The sequence below is a fragment of the Nematostella vectensis genome, chromosome 6 (genome assembly GCF_932526225.1).
Source record: "Nematostella vectensis chromosome 6, jaNemVect1.1, whole genome shotgun sequence".
NCBI lineage: Eukaryota > Metazoa > Cnidaria > Anthozoa > Actiniaria > Edwardsiidae > Nematostella > Nematostella vectensis.
Genome location: NC_064039.1, coordinates 9,099,511 through 9,122,220, shown reverse-complemented (window position 1 = coordinate 9,122,220; position 22,710 = coordinate 9,099,511). Strand labels below are relative to the sequence as shown.

The following is a 22,710-nucleotide window of genomic DNA, read 5'->3' as shown; positions in this document are numbered from 1 at the left end:
TACCTGTGCTGGCGCACTGTGTCGGCGGCCAATCATTGCGGACAAAATGGCGGACGAAGATGTGTCGAGATGCTGTCTCAAGAATATTGTACGATAAGTGCACTGAATGAGCTGAAGTGAAATCTTCTTGGAAAATGCTGCAATTATCGCGCCGTGGTATGTTCTTGCGGCGTTCAACGGTCTTGTCCTCACGAGCTATTCCCGTCTTGTCTTCGCTTGCAAGAGGTAGATATTGCACCGGCTTGGTGCGGCGTGCGTTTTCGTCCTCAAGCGACAAACACAAAGAATTAGTACACAGAAATAATGCCGAAGCTGTCGAGGGGGTCTCATTTTCTGGTTTAGAAGTAAAGGCGAATGAAAATGGGTCTAACTCTGCGAAAGTAGACCATCGTAATGATGACCACGCAAGTGTGTCAATTCCTGTTGGGATTCAAGTGTGTCCTGAGATCTTTGATCGCCTACCGGCTAAATGCCCAGGCTGTGGCTCAATATTCCAAAGTGATGATATAGAGAGTCCAGGTTATATAAGAGCTGAGAAACACCCAGAGAAACAGAGGTCGTATTACGCAAATGAAAACCAAGTTATATGCCAAAGATGCTTTGATCTTCGTTACTATAACAAGGCTATTCCGACACTCGTAAACACTGCTCAGGTCACTAAGTTCCTTTCTCATATATCAAGACGCAAGGCCCTTATTCTGTATGTTGTAGATATCCTGGACTTACCTGGGAGTACCTTTCCTCACTTATTAGATATTGTTGGACCTGCCAAAAGGATTGTCATAGTTGCCAATAAGGTCGACATGTTGCCTCAAGACGGACGGCCATGGCTGCAAGAGAAGAGACTCAGAGAAGAAGTGTTGAGATTGTGTAGAGAGCATGGGCTTGAAAGTGGAAATGTCAAAGATGTTTGTCTTGTCAGTGCTAAAGAAGGGTTTGGGGTTCCACAACTTGTACAAAAAATTCTTGCGCACTGGGATCATGATGGGGATATTTACATGTTGGGCTGCAGCAACTCAGGGAAGACTACTTTGTTTAATACCTTTATGGACCTCCTCAATGTACATAAAAGGCGAGGGAATATGCTTCAACGTTCAACCGTTTCAAAATGGCCTGGAACCACCATGAGTTTGATGCGTTTCCCACTTGGTCACTGGATGTTACACAAGCTGTTATACAGATTAAGGCATCAAAAGGTTTGAAGTAGCAATTTTAGTCACTCACAGGAGATACTACGCTCTTACGCAGAGCTTTCTGTGTCGCTAGTTCACTTTGCTCTACTTCAACCTCTGCTGAAACGAGCCAGATTTCGTGTCCCCATTTTTTCAGAATAGTAGCCCAGTAGCCAATCATAGAACGTTTTAGAAACAGTCTAAACATAGATTGTATGGTTTTTCCCAGAGGAAAAAAGTTGGTGAAAGGAAAAGGCAGATCACAAGAATTTTTGATAGTTTTTTAAACAAGACTTTCAATTACAGAAAGATACACATAATAGTCCTATGCACTAATATTTGCCTTGCTTGTTACAACACTCTTTCACAGCTCTAGCAAAAAAATTCTTTAGCAAAGCAAAGCATGTTGATAGGAAAAGTATGATGTGAGTTTGTATTCAAAGAACAACTTTATTTCTTCTGCAGACTTTTTGTACTTATATTTTGAGGGTGCTTTGGAAGGCCAAAATAATGGGGTAATCGCACTGGAATGATAGATATAAGCAGAATTTAGTTAAATTAAATTTACTACCTCGTTGAAATCATCTGAGAAATATAGAGTTTTAATGTCTAACATTCTCATCATGCTGCAATCAATCCATACAATTCTTTAGCGCTAACAGTGTTGAACGATCTTTGGGAAAGAGCTTTTCTATGTGGTGTTTTACTGACAACATGCTCAGCCTATTCGATTCTGCAAAAGGAGGGAGCAAGCTACTGGAGGTCTTGATCTAGCAACCGAAATCAAGAAGGTTCGCTGTGATTGGTCAATTTAGGGGACACAAAATCTGGCTCATTTCAGCAGAGGTTGATGTGGTGCAAAGTTAACAAGCGACACAGAAAGCTCTGCGCAGGAGGGTAATAAGATACAAACCTAAACATATTGAAGTAAAAATAGTGTGTTGCAGTTCCAAATTGGTATCTATGAAACTGTGCTTGTGATGGTTAATAAAGGATTGATATATAGTTTTGTTTTCATCTGCTGCAACAAAACATTAAAAGTTTACTTGTTTACAGCTAAGACAATAAGCCTTTTATAAAATCAATCCACAGGATAAGGAGTTTGGTGAAGATGAGGTTGCCATGGATTCCGAGATTATTGATATAAAGGAAACCTCATACAAGCAACATGTAGAAGGCCATGACACAACAGAAGGTGCTATAGCTTCAGTGTCTCAATCATCAGAACTGGATGCTTTCAAGCCAGAGCTTGTGGATAGGAAGGCTAAGCAGAGGCAGTTATGGTTTTATGATACTCCAGGGATTATCAGCGAAAATCAGGTACGTACAGTATGGTGCAGTGCTGGTACAGTCCAGATAACTATGGTCAGTATGGCGCAGTGCTGGTACAGTCCAGATAACTATGGTCAGCATGGCACAGTGCTGGTACAGTCCAGATAACTATGGTCAGCATGGCACAGTGCTGATACAGTCCAGATATCTATGGTCAGTATGGCACAGTGCTGGTACAGTCCAGATAACTATGGTCAGCAGGGCACAGTGCTGGTACAGTCCAGCTAACTATGGTCAGCATGGCACAGTGCTGTTACAGTCCAGATATCTATGGTCTGCATGGCACAGTGCTGGTACAGTCCAGATAACTATAGTCAGTATGGCGCAGTGTTGGTACAGTCCAGATAACTATGGTCAGCATGGCACAGTGCTGGTACAGTCCAGATAACTATGGTCAGCATGGCACAGTGCTGGTACAGTCCAGATAACTATGGTCAGCATGGCACAGTGCTGTTACAGTCCAGATATCTATGGTCTGCATGGCACAGTGCTGGTACAGTCCAGATAACTATAGTCAGTATGGCACAGTGCTGGTACAGTCCAGATACCTATGGTAAGTGTGGCGCAGTGCTGGTACAGTCCAATTACCTATGGTCAGTATGGCGCAGTGCTGGTACAGTCCAGATAACTATGGTCAGTATGGTGCAGTGCTGGTACAGTCCAGATAACTATGGTCAGTATGGCACAGTGCTGGTACACGCCAGATAAATATGGTCAGTATGGCGCAGTGCTGGTACAGTCCAATTAACTATTGTCAGTATGGCGCAGTGCTGGTACAGTCCAGATAACTATGGTCAGCATGGCACAGTGCTGGTACACGCCAGATAACTGTGGTCAGTATGGCACAGTGCTGGTACAGTCCAATTAACTATGGTCAGTATGGCACAGTGCTGGTACAGTCCAGATAACTATGGTCAGCATGGTGCAGTGCTGGTACAGTCCAGATAGCTATGGTCAGCATGGCACAGTGCTGATACAGTCCAGATATCTATGGTCAGTATGGCACAGTGCTGGTACAGTCCAGATAACTATGGTCAGCATGGCACAGTGCTGGTACAGTCCAGATAACTATGGTCAGCATGGCACAGTGCTGTTACAGTCCAGATATCTATGGTCTGCATGGCACAGTGCTGGTACAGTCCAGATAACTATAGTCAGTATGGCACAGTGCTGGTACAGTCCAGATACCTATGGTAAGTATGGCACAGTGCTGGTACAGTCCAATTAACTATGGTCAGTATGGCACAGTGCTGGTACAGTCCAGATAACTATGGTCAGTATGGCACAGTGCTGGTACAGTCCAGATAACTATGGTCAGCATGGCACAGTGCTGGTACAGTCCAGATAACTATGGTCAGTATGGCACAGTGCTGGTACAGTCCAGATAACTATGGTCTGTATGGCGCAGTGCTGGTACAGTCCAATTAACTATGGTCAGTATGGCAGTATGGCACAGTGCTGGTACAGTCCAGATAACTATGGTCAGTATGGCGCAATGCTGGTACAGTCCAGATAACTATGGTCAGCATGGCATAGTGCTGGTACAGTCCAGATGACTATGGTCAGCATGGCGCAGTGCTGGTACAGTCCAGATAACTATGGTTGGTATGGCACAGTGCTTGTACAGTCCACATAATTCTGGTTTTAATGACCTACAGTAGTTTAAAAAAAAGCATTTTTCTTCTTGTCAATAGTTCTGATTTTTGCACATTTTTTACTTGGAAATAAAAACATTCGAATGACCCTATGTCTTGATTTAATTTTGCAGATAACCAGTTACTTGACTTTGAAAGAAATAAAACTGCTCTCTCCAAATCGCTGGATGGTACCCAGAACATTAATACTGAGGCCAGGGCAAACCCTTCTCCTAGGTGGCCTTGGCAGGCTGGACTTTCTCAAGGTATTGCAGTACAGCAAACCGATATTATATTTGTTATACAATGAGTATAAATACAATCATTAAAATATTGATGTTAACATGCTGTTCGCATGTTGGTTAAACTGTATTTTTCACTAATCATTATTATCGTTAACAATATAATTATTTGCACAGGTCAGTAGGAAATCCAGGTCAGAAAATGGTTATGGTCTTGCTGATGAATCTGGGTGTGGTGATAGCTTGACGAAGGTCAGTGCTGTTGCTTGTTATTTGAATTCCTATGTATCTTTGTTATCTTTCTCTACCTATTTTGAATAAGCTATCTCCCAGAGAATCCATGTGTTGTAACCTGCATTGAAACAAGGTTAGCATACATATATGTAAATGACAAAACCCTCCAAAAGCCATGCAGAGGTGTTTAGTAGCACATAAAAAAAGAGAAATGATTTTATTTACATTTATCGTCTTGTTTACCCAAGAGCAAACACAGGTTACATAACATTTTATCAGATAACATCGTTCTTTGGAATAGATTACAGTATATCACTTAATTATCTGTCTTTCAATGTTTAAAAAGATGTGGCTTATTAAGGCTCTTTAACAATATAATCTTTGATCTAAGCTGTAGCGTTTAGTGAGAATTGTTTTGTCACACAGGCCAATAAATCCATCTACTTCACCGTCTTTGCCTCTCCAAACCTCCCAGTCCATGTTCTGAACACATTAAAAGCTGACAACTTTCTGCAGCAGCACGGTGGCTCTAACATCCTCAAGGTAATGTTAAGATTATATTTCTAGGTGGCTATTTTTAGATAAGAAAGCAATAACAAAGGCATAGATGACAATATATTTTTTTAAATTGACAGTATTTATGACAGCCTGTGAGCAAACTCAGTGCATTTAAAGGCTAGTTTTAAGATAATATTTCATTTTTAATACAAAAATCAGCATATGACTATTACCTTGTCTGATGGGTTTAATGGGTTTTATAGGGTTAGGGTTAGGGTTAGGCATTCTTTTACCCGTGGTACTGGTGGTGTTTGTGGTCTGCTTGAATGAAAGAAAACTAAGTTCCACTGCAATCGAGGACAAGTTACCAAATAGAAAAAGCTCTGCTAAATGTGAAAGCAAACTCCCTTGCTCAAAATCCCGGCTTTAGACCAGATTTCCGCCACTCTAGCAACCAAAAATATCTCGTCATCAGGTCCCATGTGGAGATGAAAAGCGCATGGCCTTGTTTCCACCACTTTTGCCTCACGAACTGAGCCTGGTTGGAGCAGGCTGGGGGGAGAGTGCTGCTGACGTTGTCCTGTCTAATGCTGGATGGGTAGCAGTCACTGCAGGCATGGGTGCTGATGTGTCCCTGAAGGCCTACACACCCAATGGGAGAGGGGTCGGTGTGAGAATCCCAGCACTTTTGCCCACAAGTGTCACTCAGAGAGGTAAAATGACATGTCTTAGCCCTGAATTTCCTACTACGTCTTTCTCAGTCGAACATCGTAGCGGAGTCATAGTCTGATTTACACTGTACGACTCGAGTTGTAGACTAAATTATGTTGTCTAAGTCAGCCTTAACAAAATGGCGTAAAAGAGTGACTAGTGAATGATTTGGGATAACTATTGCAATATTTTCAATGGAAGCAAATGAAATATAATAATAATTGATGAGAAAGTTTTTGTTGGATATCAACCAATAGCGATTAATAACAATAGGTTTGGGCTTATATGTGTTTTATTAGTACATGGTCTTGTGTTTTATTATCTTGGTAGGTCCATTAACCGAACCAAGTGTACTAATGAAATTTCGACATGGGAAAACCCTCTCTTGTCATGTGCTGCTCCAAATGAAAATGCATGCAAATAAACCAAATCGAATGTTTTATTTTCTTGCATTTGCATTTGTAGCGGTGTCTAGGCCTAAGGCTAAAGATGAATGACAATGAACAGTCTATTAGCCATTCTATTGATTCTGATTTTTTTGTCCCCAAAAGGTAAAAGAGGAGTGCGCCATCTAGGTCACTTAAACCCCAATGCGTACGAGGCCCAACGCAATATGAGCCCCCAGCTAATAAAGGCCCTGGGACATGATCAGTGCGGGGTATACTCCTGGTTACAAGAGGCAGAGCAAGTCAGAAAACACCAACTGGCCCTGCTGAAAGAACGCAAAAAAGAGCTGATTTTACGGAAGAGTTTAGAGTATACGCCGATTGCACGTTTGCCGCAAAGCAAAGGTGGGATTGGCCTACAAGTTTCTAGAGAGTCAAAAGCTGCAATTACAGAAAAGCAACCTAGCAACGAGATTCCACATAGAACCCTGAGTGACAGAGGCTAGTTGCTTCAAGTGGCCTCCTCGGATATCATCGTGCTCCAGGGTCCACCTCTTTAACACCCCAGGGGAAAGAGGGGGAGGGGATGGACCCTAGGGTATCTGTGCTTTGTGTTATACCTATGCTCGGGGACCAAGTAAGGGCGGATCCTATAGCTCTATGTCACACAAAACTAAACTCTCTGTGTCACACAAAACTAAACTCTCTATGTCACACAAAGCCCAATTCTTTATGTCACACAAAGCCAACTCTCTATGTCACACAAACCCAACTCTCTATGTCACACAAAACCCAACTCACTATGTCACACAAAGCCCAACTCTCTATGTCACACAAACCCAGTTCTTTATGTCAAAAACCCAACTCTCTATGTCACACAAAACCCAACTCACTATGTCACACAAAGCCCAACTCACTATGTCACACAAACACAACTCACTATGTCACACAAAGCCCAACTCTCTATGTTACACAAAACCCAACTCACTATGTCACACAAAGCCCAACTCTCTATGTCACACAAAGCCCAACTCTCTATGTCACACAAAGCCCAACTCTCTATGTCACACAAAGCCCAACTCTCTTTGTTACACAAAGCCCAACTCTCTTTGTCAGGGCCCGCGGAGCGGGCGTGATCTTGGTATTGCCAACTCTTTGGCCATAACTGACCGCGGAGCCGCGGCGGCCGGAGGCCGTCGCCGCGAAGGGCCTACGGCCCGAGCCCCAGTAGGGGGGTTCGGGGGGGTTCTCCCCCCGAGAAAATTTCGAAAAATGGCACTGATTTCCGCTTAACTCGAGCACTTTCTGAGGGTTCTAGCGACATCTGAAATGATGCTTATTTGACTAAAAAAATCAAAGATTTCGAGCGAATTTCTGATATTTTCTTCTCCGCAACGAATACCTGCAAGAACATATACAATGAAATTTAATCAGTGATATAATGCAAACATAAGAATAATGAGTAATGTAATGAGTGATATAATGATATAATTGAGACTGTCTATAACGGTCGTGTTCAATCATTATTCCATCGACGCTATTCCGTCTGCATTCTTGCTATTAGCAGAAGTCGGCAACGCTGAATTCGCCGAAAAGCCTTCTCCTATTATCATTGAGGCGTACGAACTCATTCGCCACGGCTGCCAGATTTATTTTGTCAGTGCGTTCTCGATGAACGCTGAGTACGGCGAGGCTGTTGAACCGTTTCTGGCCCATCGTGGACCGGAGCCATGTCTTCAGTCGCCGCATCGTCGAAAAAGACCGCTCGCCTATAGCGTCGGTCGCCGGATTCACCAGCAGCAGCACACACAATTTCACGATCTCGCCGATGAGCGAACGAGTGGGTTTATCGAGAGACTGTACCTCCTTGTAGATGTCGTCGAAATGCGTGACATCCTTATGCTCCATAAGTTGTCGGAAGATCGGTATTTGGGAAGTGAGGTTTCGAACATTTACGTCTGTGGTACCGTACTCGCTTTCTATGGCCTCGCAGAAAGGCAATCAGTCCAAAGGTTTGCGAGCGCAACATAGTTTTGTATGATTCGCAGAAAACTGTCCCCGCGGACCGTCCATCTGGTCGGGCATAAGACCTTGATTCCCGGGGCATCCAAGTCCAATTCTCCCTTGATCTTTTCAAGTGCTCCTTGTCGCTTCGGTGAGAATTTTATCAGCTTGCATATCTCACGTGTCGTGTCCAACGTCTCGCTCAGCAATTTCGAAGCTGACCGCTTACACATGTCATGTACAGCGAGAGAGAGGGCGTGTCCGTGGCAGTGCGTTAGATGCGCCTGCGGGACCTCAGCTTGGATTTTCGTCGCCGCGCCGTTCTTCACACCGGACATATTACCCGCTCCGTCGTAACATTGCCCGCGACATGATTTCAATGGTATATCCGATCGGGTGAGGGCGTCTTTGAGAGCCGAAACGATCGTATCCGACGAAATGTCTGGGATATGATAGAAGCCGATAAAATCCTCATTCGGATTCAAATTCTCGTCGATCCAACGCAGGCACACCGTCAGCTGTTCCTTATTCGCTACGTCCGTGCATTCGTCGGCTAGTAAAGAATAGCATTCCGTTTTGATGCGATTAGCGACATCCCTTATTACTTGTTGTGACATGATATCCAGCAATTCATTTTGCACGTCATGTGACGTGTACTTGTCGGTTTTCTTACTCATCCATTGTAGGATTGAAGGATCATCCTTCGCTCTGAGCAACAAACATTGATGGAAATTCGAATCCGTCTCTTTCGCTCCTTGGATTGCGATCCCCTGACGAGCTAAAAACTGCAGATTCTGGATAATCTTGCTCAGATATCGCCGGTTGTTTTCCCGCTCTTTCACAGTCTGTTCAACTAACAGCTCGCTTACGTCGCGACACTTTGCCGGGATCTCTCGCACACACTCGACGGCTTGTTTGTGGCATTTCGAGTTCTGATGAAGGCGAAACATTTTGGTGGCGTTCCGCCATGTATTGAAACCTTTCGTCGTGAAGGCAGGTTCCTGTCTCACACCGTCCAATAAGTTCAGTTTTACTGCTTTAGTGCACACATGGCATACGACGACGTCCTTGTCTGGTATGTAATGTAGCCACGGAAAGTCGTGAAAATACTGGAGTTGACAATTTCTCTTTTTCGCTTTTCCTTCCTTGTCCGTTTCTGAACGTTTTATTTGTTTCGGGTGGAATGGCTCGACGGACAGAATGATTTCACGTGGCGGTCTCTCGTCAACGGCTTCTGTGACATCAGTAGGCGGGACGCTTGTGTCGACCGCCGATGCATCTTCGACATCATCAGTGTCCTGAAAAACAGTGTTTTGATAATGAATAGTACACCATACGGCAATCAGTAAGATTTAACTAGTTTGGCCAATCGACGAGACACCCGCTAAAATTCGAGACATAGGTATACTGATGAAATGGTTACGTGGTGTGAAGATTTTCTATACTTTTGGACTGATCAAACTGAATTGAATCCGAAATTTCCATTTTTTTACCTTTTCGATATTCTCAGTCTTAGATCTTTTGAAAAAATCGTGAAGTGTGACCTTAGGACGCATACGTTTCATCCCTTGTCGTCCAGAACTGCTAGCGCTTGAGGCGGATGAAGACGGACCCGCTAGGTCAATTTTGTCACCTGTGAAATGGTAGTCAGCATGAGCAAATCATTCAGCATCGTTTGATCAATCTCATATGAATCGCATAGAACGGGACTCGTTCGGATCCCGTTTTGTTCGTAATCGATTTATCGGAACTCAGACAATATATGCAACAGATGCCTATTATAAAACGCAAAAATCCATTGAACTTTTGATAGGCTGACGGAGTTTCTGCTGTAGAATTGATTTCGGTAATTTCGCCGCGGCAGCGCATATCTTGAATTTCATCATCTTCATCGGTGAATTATTATTAAATAATTTTATAGTTTTCTCACTAAAGAATATCATGTCAACTATGTATCTACGTAACTATGTCATATGTACATACCTGTATCATCATCAGCAACATTGCCTGGCTCCTGGTCATCTTCAATGGACCTCCGCGGCTGATCCGCTGAAATAAAACATTCGGTCAGGCCCCCTGCATCTCCAATCAAACCTCGAATGGGTCGAATTCCGGATTCCGGAATCCATTCCGGGAATGGATTTTTCCGATCAAATCCACTACAATTTATTTCCACCGTCAAGTCCAAATTGCACCGAAATTTGATAGAATTTTATAGAAAAATACGATGTCATTACTGAACGGGTACACTACAGTGAAACTCAACTCACCAGTACTCATTTTGTCCACTTTCACTAGTCTTTTTCTTCTTTGAAAACTTTTGCACGCAGAATTTATCAATGAATCTTCGTATAAACAGACAAATATCCACCCCCTTTCGCTTTCGTTTTGAACTAGTATCCAGCCCCGATACTGCGTCCGGGCTGAGCTACACCGTTTTCCGGGTGATTAGAGAGATGGTGTTGGACATCTGGCTTTGGGAAGAGCATTCATGGGCATTTTTCATTGAACTAGTATTGCGATGCTTATTTACGGCGGAGTGATTTCTCATTCATGTATGTCTTTCCTCTCGCCGATTTCTGGTATTGCTCGGGCAATACCGGCAATACCGGTTCCGCGGTCCCTGTTTGTTACACAAAGCCCAACTCTCTATGTCACACAAAGCCCGACTCTCTATGTCACACAAAGCCCGACTCTCTATGTCACACAAAGCCCAATTCTTCATGTCACACAAAGCCAACTCTCTATGTCACACAAACACAACTCTTTATGTCACACAAAACCCAACTCACTATGTCACACAAAACCCAACTCTTTATGTCAAAAACCCAACTCTCTATGTCACACAAAACCCAACTCACTATGTCACACAAAGCCCAACTCACTATGTCACACAAACACAACTCACTATGTCACACAAAGCCCAACTCTCTATGTCACACAAAACCCAACTCACTATGTCACACAAACCCAACTCTCTATGTCACACAAAGCCCAACTCTCTTTGTTACACAAAGCCCAACTCTCTTTGTCACACAAAGCCCGACTCTCTGTGTCGCACAAAGCCCAACTCTCTATGTCACACAAACCCAGCTCTTTGTCACACAAAGCCCAACTCTATGTCACACAAAGCCCAACTCTATGTCACACAAAGCCCAACTCTCTATGTAACACAAAGCCCAACTCTCTTTGTTACACAAAGCCCAACTCTCTTTGTTACACAAAGCCCAACTCTCTATGTCACACAAAGCCCGACTCTCTATGTCACACAAACCCAGCTCTTTGTCACACAAAGCCCAACTCTATGTCACACAAAGCCCAACTCTCTATGTCACACAAAGCCCGACTCTCTGTGTCGCACAAAGCCCAACTCTCTTTGTTACACAAAGCCCGACTCTCTATGTCACACAGCCCGACTCTCTGTGTCGCACAAAACCCAACTCTCTATGTCACACAAACCCAGCTCTTTGTCACACAAAGCCCAATGTAATGTATTTGAGAAAAACCTTAGGATCAAAACGAATAAACAGTAATGGCGGACTCACGTTGTTTATTGCTGCTACCCAGAAAACCTTGCGGTCATACAAACAGGAATCCCAAACATTACATACTGCCCCACCCAAGTTTACAACTAAAAGATACTTGCTTGCTGAGGCCAGTAAAACTATCAAATTTATACACACAACATGTCAATAAGTAAAAAACAACAACAATGTCCATGACAAGTTCTTGACAAGTTGTCAATCCATCAGGTCCGGAAAAATGAACACAGTGTGTGATATGCTGCTTAAAATTAACATACATAGTCTTTGAGGTGAGTAGGTGTGGTTTTGAGTCGAGTACTTCTTCGCAGAGTACTTGCAGGTTCAGAAGCTGGAAGCTCTGACTTCTTCGGTTCCAATGAAGGTTCTGGAACTGTGATCTCAGGTTCCTTAAATTCCTCTGGAATCTGCTTGGGTACAGTTGTTTGCATTGGAACTTGGGCCAATTCTGTTGAACTCTGAAGATCATTGGCGACTGTGGGTGGGCTTGTCCTCAGGCGAAGATGGTCAACATGTCGTCGAAACACTCCACCTGAACTGAGTTGAACGACATACGAAACCGGTCCTGACTGTTGAATAATTGTTCCACATAACCACTTTGGACCATATGAAAAATTCTTGACAAATACTGGGTCATTCACTTGAAATTCTCTGAGTGGCACTAGATTGTCGTGTTGTTTCTTCTGTGCGAGCTGTTTATCTTCTACACGAGTGCGAATTGTGTCCTGACTAAGGGGGTTTACCAGGTCCAAGCGCGTCTTCAGCTTCCGGTTCATTAATAGCTCACCAGGTGTTTTACCAGTGGTTGCATGAGGTGTGGTACGATAGCTTAGTAGAAATCTGCTTAACTTCGTGTCTAAGTTTTCCTTTTCCCCTCCCATCTTCTTCATTGTTTCCTTGAAAGTGCGAACATATCTTTCAGCAAATCCATTGGATGCTGGGTGTTTAGGTGCTGAAGTGATGTGTTTTATGCCATTCTCAGACATAAAAAGGGCAAATTCTTCACCTATGAAGGCAGTTGCATTATCAGATACAATGATATCAGGCAGTCCATGTACTGAGAAGCATTCTCTTAACTTCTGGATGGTTACTGCAGCAGTACTGGAGTTTGTCTTGAATACCTCGATCCACTTACTATAGGCATCACCGATCACCAGGAACATGTGTCCTTCGAAAGGTCCTGCATAGTCAATATGTATGCGAGACCAAGGTCTAGACGGCCACTCCCACGGATGTAGGGGTGCAGTAGAAGGTGCCTTAGCATTACTTTGGCAGCTTGTGCAATCTTTCACCTTTTGCTCAATATCCGCGTCCAGGCCAGGCCACCAGAAATAGCTTCGGGCTAACATTTTCATCCGAACCATTCCAGGATGTCCATCATGTAGTTCCTGGAGAAGCTTGACTCTTCCTTGAGGAGGAATGACTACGCGAGAGCCCCAGAGTAGACAGCCATCCTGACAGCTAAGTTGGTGCTTTCTATCAGAGTAGGGCTTGAACTCAATGCGATCATTTGAATTGGGCCAACCGGACATTACTTGGTGTCGTACTGCACTAAGAATAGGATCTTTTGAGGTCCCACGCTCAATGTCCTTGACTTTAACGGGTGTGTTGACTTCAAGATGATTCATTACAAACATAATGTCGCCAGGCACTGGAACATTTCTGGTTTCATTTGGCAATGGCAGCCGGCTCAGGCCATCGGCATTACCATTTTTCTGGCCTTCTCGATATACTAAAGTGTATGAGTAGCCTGACAGGAATACCGCCCACCTCAATATGCGTGGTGAGGCTGAGGTCGGTATTTGTTTAGTTGACTGTAGCAGACCCAGCAGGGGTTTGTGATCAGTGTAGATGGTAAAACTCCGTCCATATAAGTATGAGTGGAACTTCCTCACCCCGAACATGATGGCTGCTGCCTCTTTGTCGAGCTGTGAATAGTTCTTTTCGGCTGGGGACAGAGTACGTGAGGCATATGAAATAGGACGTTCAGTCCCATCATCCATCACATGTGAAATAACACAACCAAGACCATATGGTGATGCGTCACAAGCAAGGGTTAACTCTCTTTCCAAGCTGTAATGCACTAGAAGTTGTGAAGAGTGAAGTGTGGACTTGGCTTGGTTCCAAGATTTTTCATGTGCTTCACTCCAGTTCCAAGGTGTGTCTTTGACTAACAGCTGATGTAAAGGAGATAGTATTGTAGTGATGTTAGGTATGTAACAAGCGTAATAGTTAAGCATGCCTAAAAAGGCTTGCAGTTCTTTCAGATTAGAAGGTCTCGGTGACTCTTGAATTGCTTTGATTTTCTCGTCAAGGGGGTGGATACCATCTTTGTCTATGCGGTGTCCCAGGTAAGTGACTTCAGGTGCTTGAAAAATGCACTTCGAACGTTTAAGACGGACGCCAGCTTTGTCCAGACGTGACAGGACTTCTGTTAGACTTTTGAGATGATCTGCTGATGTCTTACCGGCAATGAGAATATCATCTATTCGTACTACAACATTCGGAATACCCTGCAGTAAATTTTCCATTGTGCGTTGGAAAATCCCAGGGGCTGAGGCAATGCCGTAGCACAGTCTATTGTACTCAAATAGGCCTTTATGAGTGGTGATAGTGGTGTACTTCTTTGATTCTTCATCTAACTCAAGTTGTTGATAAGCTTGACTCAGATCTAGTTTTGTAAACTGCACTCCACCTCCAAGTTGAGCTAGCAGATCCTCTGTTTTAGGAATTGGGTAATTGTCAAGTTTGCTAACTTGGTTCAAAGTAACTTTGAAGTCTCCACAAATGCATATAGACTCATCAGATTTGACAATGGGCACAATGGGTGTTGCCCATTCCGAAAATTGAACTGGACGAATTGTTCCTTCTTCTAACAAACGGTCCAATTCTCTCTCTACCTTCTGACGTCGTGCATATTCTAACGTGCGAGGTTTGAAGTACTTGGGTTTGGCTTGAGGATCAACGTATATCTTTGCTTCCACTCCTTGAATTGTCCCTAGTCCTTCCTTGAATAAATTTTCATGTTTCTGTAGCAGGTCAGACACATCAGGGGATACAACTTGAACTAGGAAAATCTCTGGCCATGACAACTTAACATGTTGTAACCAATCTCGTCCAAAGAGACTGGGCACCTTGCCTTGTACAACTATAACCGGCAAGTGTTCAAAGAAGTCCTTGTACTTGACTTTCACTACAAGCTTTCCTAAAACTGGAATTGTCTCCCCGGTGTAAGTTTTCAAGGTTAGCTTGGTATCTTGCAGATTGAGAGATGAACCCTCAATGTTCTTCAATTGATCAAAAATGTCCTCTCCGATTACTGAAAGTGATGCACCAGTGTCCAGTTCCATTTGAACTTTAAGACCATTTAATTCAACATCTACTAAATACGGATTTTGGCGGTTGCCTTGACTGACAGCAAACAATGGATATATATCTTCATCTTCTATTTCTTTATCAGTATCCAGGACATGAATTGCTGGTTTCCCTTGTTTTGGATGGTGGTTTGAATTTGGCTTGGTTGTCTCGGACGACTTTTTTGCTTTTTTGAGACATTTGGCAACAATATGTCCTTTCTTTTTACAATAATGGCACGTGGCCTCCTTGAAACGACATTTTGACGGGTGGTGATTTTTTCCACAACGATAACACTCTTTATTTTCGCTTTTAGAACGCGGTAAGGGCGAAGAACTGACCTTTTTTACAGATGCAGACGTTGAACTTAACGTAGAAGGAGCAGGTTGAAGATCGGCCATGTGCTGTGCGGTCGTTTCCATAGACGAAGCAATGTCGTAAGCTTTTTTGAAAGTTAAGTTCTCTTCTGATAGCAAACGCCTTTGGATTCTTTCATTGTTAATTCCAGACACCAGACGATCACGCAGCATATTTTCCAGACTGCCACCAAAATTGCAGTATTCTGCCATGTTTCGTAGAGCCGCTACAAAGTCAGACACGTTCTCCCCGCTCAATCTGAAACGGTTATTGAACTTGTGCCGTTGCACGCTTTCACTCGGTTTTGGGTTGAAATGGCTCTTTACCAAGGTGCACAAGTCAGCATAAGATTTCTCTCCAGGTTTCGCTGGGGCCAGCAGATCAGACATTAATTTGTAGGTTTTTTTCCCTACCGAACTGAGGAGGATTGCACGGCGTATTTTCAAGTCATCGTCAGACGTAGTTACTCCATTTGCTTCAAAATAGAAGTTTAGACGCTCGATATACTGTTCCCATGAATCAGAATCTCTGTCGAATTCGTCTATTTTGCCGTAGGTTGCCATTTCCGAAATCCTCGTCGCCAAAAAATGTAATGTATTTGAGAAAAACCTTAGGATCAAAACGAATAAACAGTAATGGCGGACTCACGTTGTTTATTGCTGCTACCCAGAAAACCTTGCGGTCATACAAACAGGAATCCCAAACATTACACCCAACTCTCTTTGTCACACAAAGCCTGACTCTCTATGTCACACAAAGCCCAACTCTATGTCACACAAAGCCCAACTCTCTTTGTTACACAAAGCCCGACTCTCTGTGTCGCACAAAGCCCGACTCTGTCAAGCAAGCCCACTCGACTGCAAATCTGGCCCCTGTAACACGCCTGTTTACATATAGTACCTGTAGGTAATAAAGTTCATAAAATGCCATGAGATAAAAAATTATCAATAAATCTTTGAATGGCTTATGTTGCATTGTGTATTGCCGATAAAAAAGAACACGGAATGTTTTTAGGGAAGCACATTATTTACGAAAACATCTTTCAAGAACAGTAACTAGAAATAAAATTTAATCTGTTTGATACCAATTTGAAGATTTTCATTAACCCGTGAAACAAAGTGTGATAATCAAAAGTGTTATAGTCAGAAAAAAAAACAAAAAAAAACAATGGAATTAGGTCGCAATGTAGTTCACGGATTAATAAAATCACTATAAAAAATAGAATAATCAAAAAGCAATAATATTCACGGTCGATATTACGGAAACACTTTATAGCGCATCACTGTAATGAAAATATACATTGCTGCTATCAGAGCCTGTATGTTCTTAGAATTTAATTAGATCTCAGTCTGGACATTCGGGTTCTTATACAATGTGAAGCGCAACATCAAACGTTATTGTTGAGAGACCAGCGGCGTTTCCATGGAAACTGTAGTATCACGTGTTTTCACACGTGTTGACTGGTGGCCGTACGGATGGCAACCTGTCGCGACTCTAGAGCAAGTCTTCCGCCGGTCTACAGGTTGGCTATTCACCTACCGACGCATTTATTATTCAATCTCATGAACACAATATCAGAAAACGTGCTACAAATGGCAGAAGTCTAGCGCAGAAATCTCCGCTTTACCGTGCTGTTCCGTCTCTTTGTGGCCTTGTGAATGGTATAGAAATCCGAAGATTGGTTGGCTCCCATGTGGTAACTTACATATAGTTTGTAGCTTTGAATTTTCTCTGAGGTCGTCACGGTCTAACACGTCTCTATATAAATCTTGTTAAATGTGGTTTGACGAAATAATTCCGGAATGATTCATCGTTGTTTTATCAGACATCTCACGTCCCTTTCCAACACTGTGAAATGTCAGACAGGCTTGTGTTACTTTGAGAGGCCTAGGATATCGGGAACAACTAAGGTATTGTTACAGAGTTTTTCAGTCTACTCTTATCAGAGTGTGACACGACCCCCACTGGCCTAAAGTAAAAGGAAGGAGTGTTATTAATCTTTGGCAAAAACGAGCACTGAATATTGGCACCGAATTCGACACCGAATTTCAACTCTAAAAAATGATCTAGCGGCCAGCATTGTTTTGAATGTATAGTTAAATGAAAAATTGTATTAAATGCTTTGCAAGTGGCGTCTGTCTTGATAGACAGCCCAAACGAGAAGAACACAGAAAGTTACTAAAAACACCTAAATTTTCCATTACACAGCGACCATTTAAACGCCGTTTTTATTTATCTATTTTTTGCTGTCTCATATAGAAATAAGCTCACGCTACTTGGATACCTTACCCCACCGCAAAAATTTACTTTCTCGCACAAAACACGACCTCTTTCCTCATTCCCACAAAATGAATGCTGCACCCAAGCAACAGCTTTTGATATTTGACAGGGAGGTGACTGATTTTTTTTCTGTTCTATATTTTTTAGTGTTATCTTTAGTTGCTTGAACATTCTTCTCTAGATTTTTGCTCTCCTTTTTTTAGAGATTTCTGCTTGCTAAAAAAATCGGAGTCATTTTTTTCTAGCTTGTCACATACAACGTCCTCTTGCGTGACTCGATCCTGTGCTCTTGCGTGACCCGATCCTGTGCAATGGGCGGAGCCTCTTGACATCATTCTACCCCCTGTTGACAGAGGTCATTTCAAACGCCGGAAAGTGAGGATACTACAAAGGCATAGCCTGCGAAGCAAGCGTTTTTGTACCGAGTCAAAAATTGAAGGAGAGGGAGAGCACAAAGTTGAATGCCGTGTTGCGCCTCGAGCAAACCGTGTGATTTTTTAAGAAAATTCTTTTTGTAACATTAAGTGTATTTTAATGCAATAGACAAATAGAGTCTTGTTATAACGCGCAAAGGTTAAAGTCGTGAACTTAAACTGCGATGTTTAAAATAGTGCGGGGGGGGGGGGGGGGGGTTTCCTCCAATGTCGACCTGATAGGGATGTTCGCCGTATTTTTAGGGGTCAAAATCGGGAAATCGGGCATCAGGTATTTTTTGGGGGGTAGCCGGGAAAATAATAGGCTTTTCTCTTAGAATTGGTATTTTTTATGACTTCTGGGGTATATTTTAGGGTAACAATTTTTGGTTTTTCCGGTATTTTTAAGGGGTATTTTTCGAATTTTCCGAAGAGCATCCCTGTCACGTTTACCCTGAAGAACCCCCCCGGGGGGCGTTGTGTCAAACTCGTGACTGAAAGGTGAGATGACCATAAGAGACTGCACCACGTCAGTCATCATATCCTCTTGATACTCAACTTTGCTTGTAATTTATTTCTCGTAGCCGCTAGCGATGTAGCCCGTATAGCGTTCACTCCAGAGAGGGGTTGCATTGTTGGGAGTCGAGTGCGATGAAGAAGAGCGACGCATTCGTAATTACGGACGAGGAGGTAGCCCTTCAAACGAAACACTCCAAGGTATGTTTAGTAGTGGGGTTTATTGATTACACTACAGCCTCAGCCAAGCATCGTAAACAGATAATTGCGTATAAAAGCGGCCTTGTCACAAATATTTGATACATAGATCTAAAATTAATAATCATAATCAATTCTGAATATTCATAGTATTTCGATCCCTTCAAGGGGACAATCTAACTGCCCAAGCAGGGGTGGGTGCGGCGCGTAAATTAAATCTTTGTTTTTATGATAAAAGATCACACAAGTGTGGCTTGATTGTCCTATACCACGGATAGCGTTATAAATGAAAGCATACGGAAAAGTATGAGAAATATAATTTAATAATCAGGCTGTTAGCTCAACGTTAAAATTACTTATCTATATTTTTAAATATGCATATCAATCAATGTCTGTCTCTAAAAAAAATTGGGCCTGGGTTTCATTATGGCTGCCAATCGTAGTAAACACGAATTCATGCAAGTTTACTAAATTTTCGATGTATACAGTTCTAGGGCGACAAAAAAAAAAGAAAAAAAATAATAATTGAAGCGGACTTCCCAGCGACCTAGAAAAACGACAGTTTTCAAAACAAGATTGATTAATATGCAAAATTGTGACATAACAGTATATTATATCACTTTTCCAGGCTCCTTATTTGTCTACCTCGGTCAAGGTCCTTGTCATTTGCGGTCTCCTATTCACCTCATTGTTCCTTCTCCGGCTTGAGCGCCAGCAGCACCGGTCAGCGCTCTCTCGCGAAATTATATTCGATACTAGGCCAGGTTACATGGTGGTGCAGGTCCGGAGGCCAGGTTACGATGGTGCAGCCCGAGGATGGGAGCATGAGGAGGAAGAGGCGGAAGGGACTGACGAGACAGATGAAACAATTGACCATGAAGAGAAGGAAGAGGAGAAGGCTTTAAAAAAGAAAGATGAAGACGGTGAGTGGAACCTTTAGACAAAAGACATAACTCTCATTCTAGAAAAGAAAAAAACTAGCAAGAAAGAGAATATATAATTAGGAAATGCTTCAAGGCGCTTTCAGAACCTAAAGTTAGATATCTGGAAAAAAATTCCCTGTTTTTATCACGCTTTCTCAGGGCCAGGCGCGAGGATTGGCTGATGTGTGTGTGTGTGTGGTGGGGGGGGGGCATAGTTTTTATATCGAAAAAACATAGTATTTGGAGATTCCTTGATAAGAGAAATTTCTCACTCTTTTTCCCGTCAAGAGGGGTGCGCACCCCAGTGTAGATGGGTAATTATTGTCTCCTTTAGATGAAACAATTGATGGGCCGCGAGCATCCTGGGGTGAATGGAGCCGCTGGTCACAATGCAGCAGGCACAAGTTTTGTCAAGAAGGAAGTCAGTACCGGAAGAGGAAGTGCATTACTATAAACAAGAATGACCATTGTACGGGCGTGTCCATGGAGTCACGTGACTGTCCCGCGGGATCTTGCGCGTTTCACTACAGTAAGTTGCATGGTCTTGCAATTATTGATGGTGATACTGATGATTATGATTATGTTAATGTCAATGATAATATGTCAAGGATGATGATGGTTATGATGTCAAAGATGATGATGATTGATGATAGAGATGGCAAAGATTATGAAGAGGATAGGTGGAGATGATGATGATGATGACTCACACAATACTGGTTTTTGATAATCGTTGATTGTCATATGATAGTGTTGATAATCTTGCGATTAAGTTTTGTGGTGGGTTTTCAAAAACCTAATTGGTGTTAAAGGCTAAAAAAACACCTCTTAAAACTGTGACTTACGTGCTTCTTATTATTAACACCCCTCCTCCCCTCTCAGACCGCATGCCGCTTTTCGCTGACTTGTCACCTGCGACTGGAACCTCGTTCATCGGGCAGGAGTGTAACGCCACCACCAAGTACTACGGTCGGGGAAAGTACGCAGACGTTATACCGGAAGCCGTGTACAGGCTGTTCCCAGGAGCGCGCAAGATGATGACAAGCGGCTTTTTTGCGTTGCAGGAAGTGGATAAAGTTCTACGAGAAGAAGAACCTTTTACCAAGGTAAATCGAGAAACCATAGGAATGATAATGGTAAACGGACACTTTACCAAGGTAAAAAAATAAACCTAAAGTTATCATAATAACGGTTATTTTATCAAGGTGGTAAATGGTGATGTGTGGATCCCCTCTTCTTCTCTGTCCCTTGCCCCAACTATGTTTGTGCTTGCCATGCGGGTTTGTTATTGCGACCCTGCATCCTGTTGTTCGGCTAAACTTATACAACGTTGCTGTCATTTCAGGTTTGCTTTGAGCCGTTCGGAAAGTGGTCCCTGTCCGCTGTACGAAAGACATTTCGTCTGAATCGAGTAACAAAAGCGTCTCTAAAGAACATGCGCTCAAACAACATCGTTGGACTCGCCATTGGCCTTAAACCTGACGGCTCCTTATATGGCGTGTTGGTCGCCACAGGAACCCCGGGCGCTATGTACAGCGCCGTGTACTACAGGAGGTGGCGTGGTCGAAGTTTCCACGACGAGCATCTGTCGTTCTGAATAGTGATGAGAAATTGAGGGATGCCTGGACGTTAGACTCAAATGATACGCAAAAGGAGCCGTCTTTTTATGTACTTCAAAAGCAAAGAAATGTATTTTCAATCGGTCACTTCAAAGAAAATATCTCCTCTGTCCTTGGACGGGCGGTGGTGTAGCGGTCAGCGGAATTTATAGAGTGTTTCGTAGATCCTCCATATAATGGTTAGGGTATGGGTTAGGGACACTATAGTGAACCATATATGAATGACCTACCGAATACTCTTTCCGCGTTTGTTCTACCTTTTCGTGTTGCCTTGGCGTCTCGTAGCCAGAGCCCGCGATCTTTGTGGCTGTTTGGGAAAGATTCACCTTATTCTTTGCGCTGCGTTCCGGGTCCTATTTAATGGCAACATTTGTGAATTTTTTGTACCACATTTTTGGACTGAACCAACCAAGAATGACCAAATATCCTCTATTACAAGGAAGTAAGAATAAAATCGAGACAAGTTGTTATGCCAAACGATATGTAGATATTTTTTAAATTTTTTTTTAATAAATTCGACATTTTTTATGTCAACTTAAATTGGATATAATGAATTTATGATACTAGCAAGTCGACTTTTAAAACGTATTTTGCATGTATGGGTGCTTCGATAAGTATAACGACGAACTGTGTTTTTTCTATATTGAATAAAGTTTACCTTGTGTTAATTATTACTTGTGGAGTGGCTGACTGGGGGGGGATTCAGGTCGAAAACGGTTTCACTTTGAGGGGGTTCATAGTAAAAATGATTTTAATCTAAGGTGCTCAATGACGCGTTGCTATCAACACAAATTTAGTAACAAATGGATGAGGATGTGTCCTCTATCCTATCGCTCGTGCTTGGACGGACTGCTCTAGTCTTTTGTCAGTTCACTGCTGAACCTGGGTCCATAAAAAAAAACTAAGACTAAACCCTGTGTCACTAAAAATATAAAAATTGAATCCAAACAAAACCCATGAAATAGATTTAAAAAAGAAAACATAAATATTTGGGGGATGCTGAGACCATTGGAACAGGGTCGAACCTTCGAGGATGAAAACGAAACGTGGACCATTCATCCAGACGTGCGCCGAATCATCGTATGGCAGATAAAGCTAGAGATTTCTGCCCCAACACCGCTATCTAGCGAACTGTAGATCACTAAGGTACCAAGGCACCCGTGCATTAGAAGCAAATAACCAATCTCCTAGCCCTGTGTTAGTGGGTTACGCAACGCACAGCTCGCTTCTCGCTAGGGATTGGAACTCACCCTGTGATGAGGATAAAGAAATGCCATAAAAAGAGCTTCTCCTTAGTT

General features: G+C 42.8%; 5 protein-coding genes across 8 annotated transcripts; 3 read left to right on the top strand and 2 right to left on the bottom strand.

Moving 5' to 3' along the window:
• Window positions 1–5: 5 nt before the first annotated feature.
• Window positions 6–7,554, top strand: LOC5508621 (nitric oxide-associated protein 1). The gene is made up of 7 exons (XM_032377323.2): window positions 6–1,196; window positions 2,265–2,492; window positions 4,273–4,404; window positions 4,558–4,632; window positions 5,041–5,157; window positions 5,588–5,825; window positions 6,375–7,554. The coding sequence occupies exons 1-7, from the start codon at window positions 135–137 to the stop codon at window positions 6,713–6,715; spliced, it is 2,193 nt and encodes a 730-aa protein (XP_032233214.2). The 5' UTR covers window positions 6–134; the 3' UTR covers window positions 6,716–7,554.
• On the top strand, window positions 6,870–11,753 carry LOC125567855. The gene is made up of 2 exons (XM_048728534.1): window positions 6,870–7,264; window positions 11,190–11,753. The coding sequence occupies exons 1-2, from the start codon at window positions 6,870–6,872 to the stop codon at window positions 11,701–11,703; spliced, it is 909 nt and encodes a 302-aa protein (XP_048584491.1). The 3' UTR covers window positions 11,704–11,753.
• Window positions 7,623–10,832, bottom strand: LOC125567854 (zinc finger MYM-type protein 1-like). The gene is made up of 4 exons (XM_048728528.1): window positions 10,484–10,832; window positions 10,197–10,262; window positions 9,707–9,846; window positions 7,623–9,511 (listed from the first exon to the last, which is right to left on the bottom strand). The coding sequence occupies exons 1-4, from the start codon at window positions 10,491–10,493 to the stop codon at window positions 8,189–8,191; spliced, it is 1,539 nt and encodes a 512-aa protein (XP_048584485.1). The 5' UTR covers window positions 10,494–10,832; the 3' UTR covers window positions 7,623–8,188.
• A 253-nt stretch (window positions 11,754–12,006) lies between the features above and the next one.
• Window positions 12,007–16,029, bottom strand: LOC125567917 (uncharacterized protein K02A2.6-like). The gene has a single exon (XM_048728943.1). It carries the CDS (start codon window positions 16,027–16,029, stop codon window positions 12,007–12,009), a length of 4,023 nt encoding a protein of 1,340 aa, XP_048584900.1.
• A 937-nt stretch (window positions 16,030–16,966) lies between these two features.
• On the top strand, window positions 16,967–22,083 carry LOC5508606. 4 transcript variants are annotated; one of them, XM_048728533.1, is made up of 7 exons: window positions 16,967–17,162; window positions 17,292–17,376; window positions 18,744–18,876; window positions 19,502–19,796; window positions 20,131–20,325; window positions 20,676–20,899; window positions 21,139–22,083. In XM_048728533.1, the coding sequence occupies exons 3-7, from the start codon at window positions 18,811–18,813 to the stop codon at window positions 21,388–21,390; spliced, it is 1,032 nt and encodes a 343-aa protein (XP_048584490.1). In that variant the 5' UTR covers window positions 16,967–17,162; window positions 17,292–17,376; window positions 18,744–18,810; the 3' UTR covers window positions 21,391–22,083. The 4 variants fall into 4 exon arrangements, with proteins under 4 accessions (XP_048584490.1, XP_032233227.2, XP_032233226.2 ...); XM_032377336.2 differs by lacking the exon at window positions 17,292–17,376; XM_032377335.2 differs by lacking the exon at window positions 16,967–17,162 and having other exon boundaries at window positions 17,177–17,376.
• Window positions 22,084–22,710: the final 627 nt, after the last annotated feature.

What these genes read in the sequence shown, in the direction of transcription:
- LOC5508621 (XM_032377323.2), top strand. Translation starts at nt 135, where the DNA reads ATGCTGCAATTATCGCGCCGTGGTATGTTCTTGCGGCGTTCAACGGTC. An exon ending in GTGGTGATAGCTTGACGAAG is followed by an intron (nt 4,633 to 5,040) that starts GTCAGTGCTGTT and finishes TTTGTCACACAG; the next exon opens with GCCAATAAATCCATCTACTT. An exon ending in GTGGCTCTAACATCCTCAAG is followed by an intron (nt 5,158 to 5,587) that starts GTAATGTTAAGA and finishes TCTCGTCATCAG; the next exon opens with GTCCCATGTGGAGATGAAAA.
- LOC125567917 (XM_048728943.1), bottom strand. Translation starts at nt 16,029, where the DNA reads ATGGCAACCTACGGCAAAATAGACGAATTCGACAGAGATTCTGATTCA.
- LOC125567854 (XM_048728528.1), bottom strand. An exon ending in TGTTGCTGATGATGATACAG is followed by an intron (nt 9,847 to 10,196) that starts GTATGTACATAT and finishes ACCATTTCACAG; the next exon opens with GTGACAAAATTGACCTAGCG. An exon ending in AGACTGAGAATATCGAAAAG is followed by an intron (nt 9,512 to 9,706) that starts GTAAAAAAATGG and finishes ACTGTTTTTCAG; the next exon opens with GACACTGATGATGTCGAAGA.
- LOC5508606 (XM_032377336.2), top strand. Translation starts at nt 18,811, where the DNA reads ATGAAGAAGAGCGACGCATTCGTAATTACGGACGAGGAGGTAGCCCTT. An exon ending in TTCAAACGAAACACTCCAAG is followed by an intron (nt 18,877 to 19,501) that starts GTATGTTTAGTA and finishes TCACTTTTCCAG; the next exon opens with GCTCCTTATTTGTCTACCTC. An exon ending in AAAAAAGAAAGATGAAGACG is followed by an intron (nt 19,797 to 20,130) that starts GTGAGTGGAACC and finishes TGTCTCCTTTAG; the next exon opens with ATGAAACAATTGATGGGCCG.
- LOC125567855 (XM_048728534.1), top strand. Translation starts at nt 6,870, where the DNA reads ATGTCACACAAAACTAAACTCTCTGTGTCACACAAAACTAAACTCTCT. An exon ending in CTATGTCACACAAAGCCCAA is followed by an intron (nt 7,265 to 11,189) that starts CTCTCTATGTCA and finishes ACAAACCCAACT; the next exon opens with CTCTATGTCACACAAAGCCC.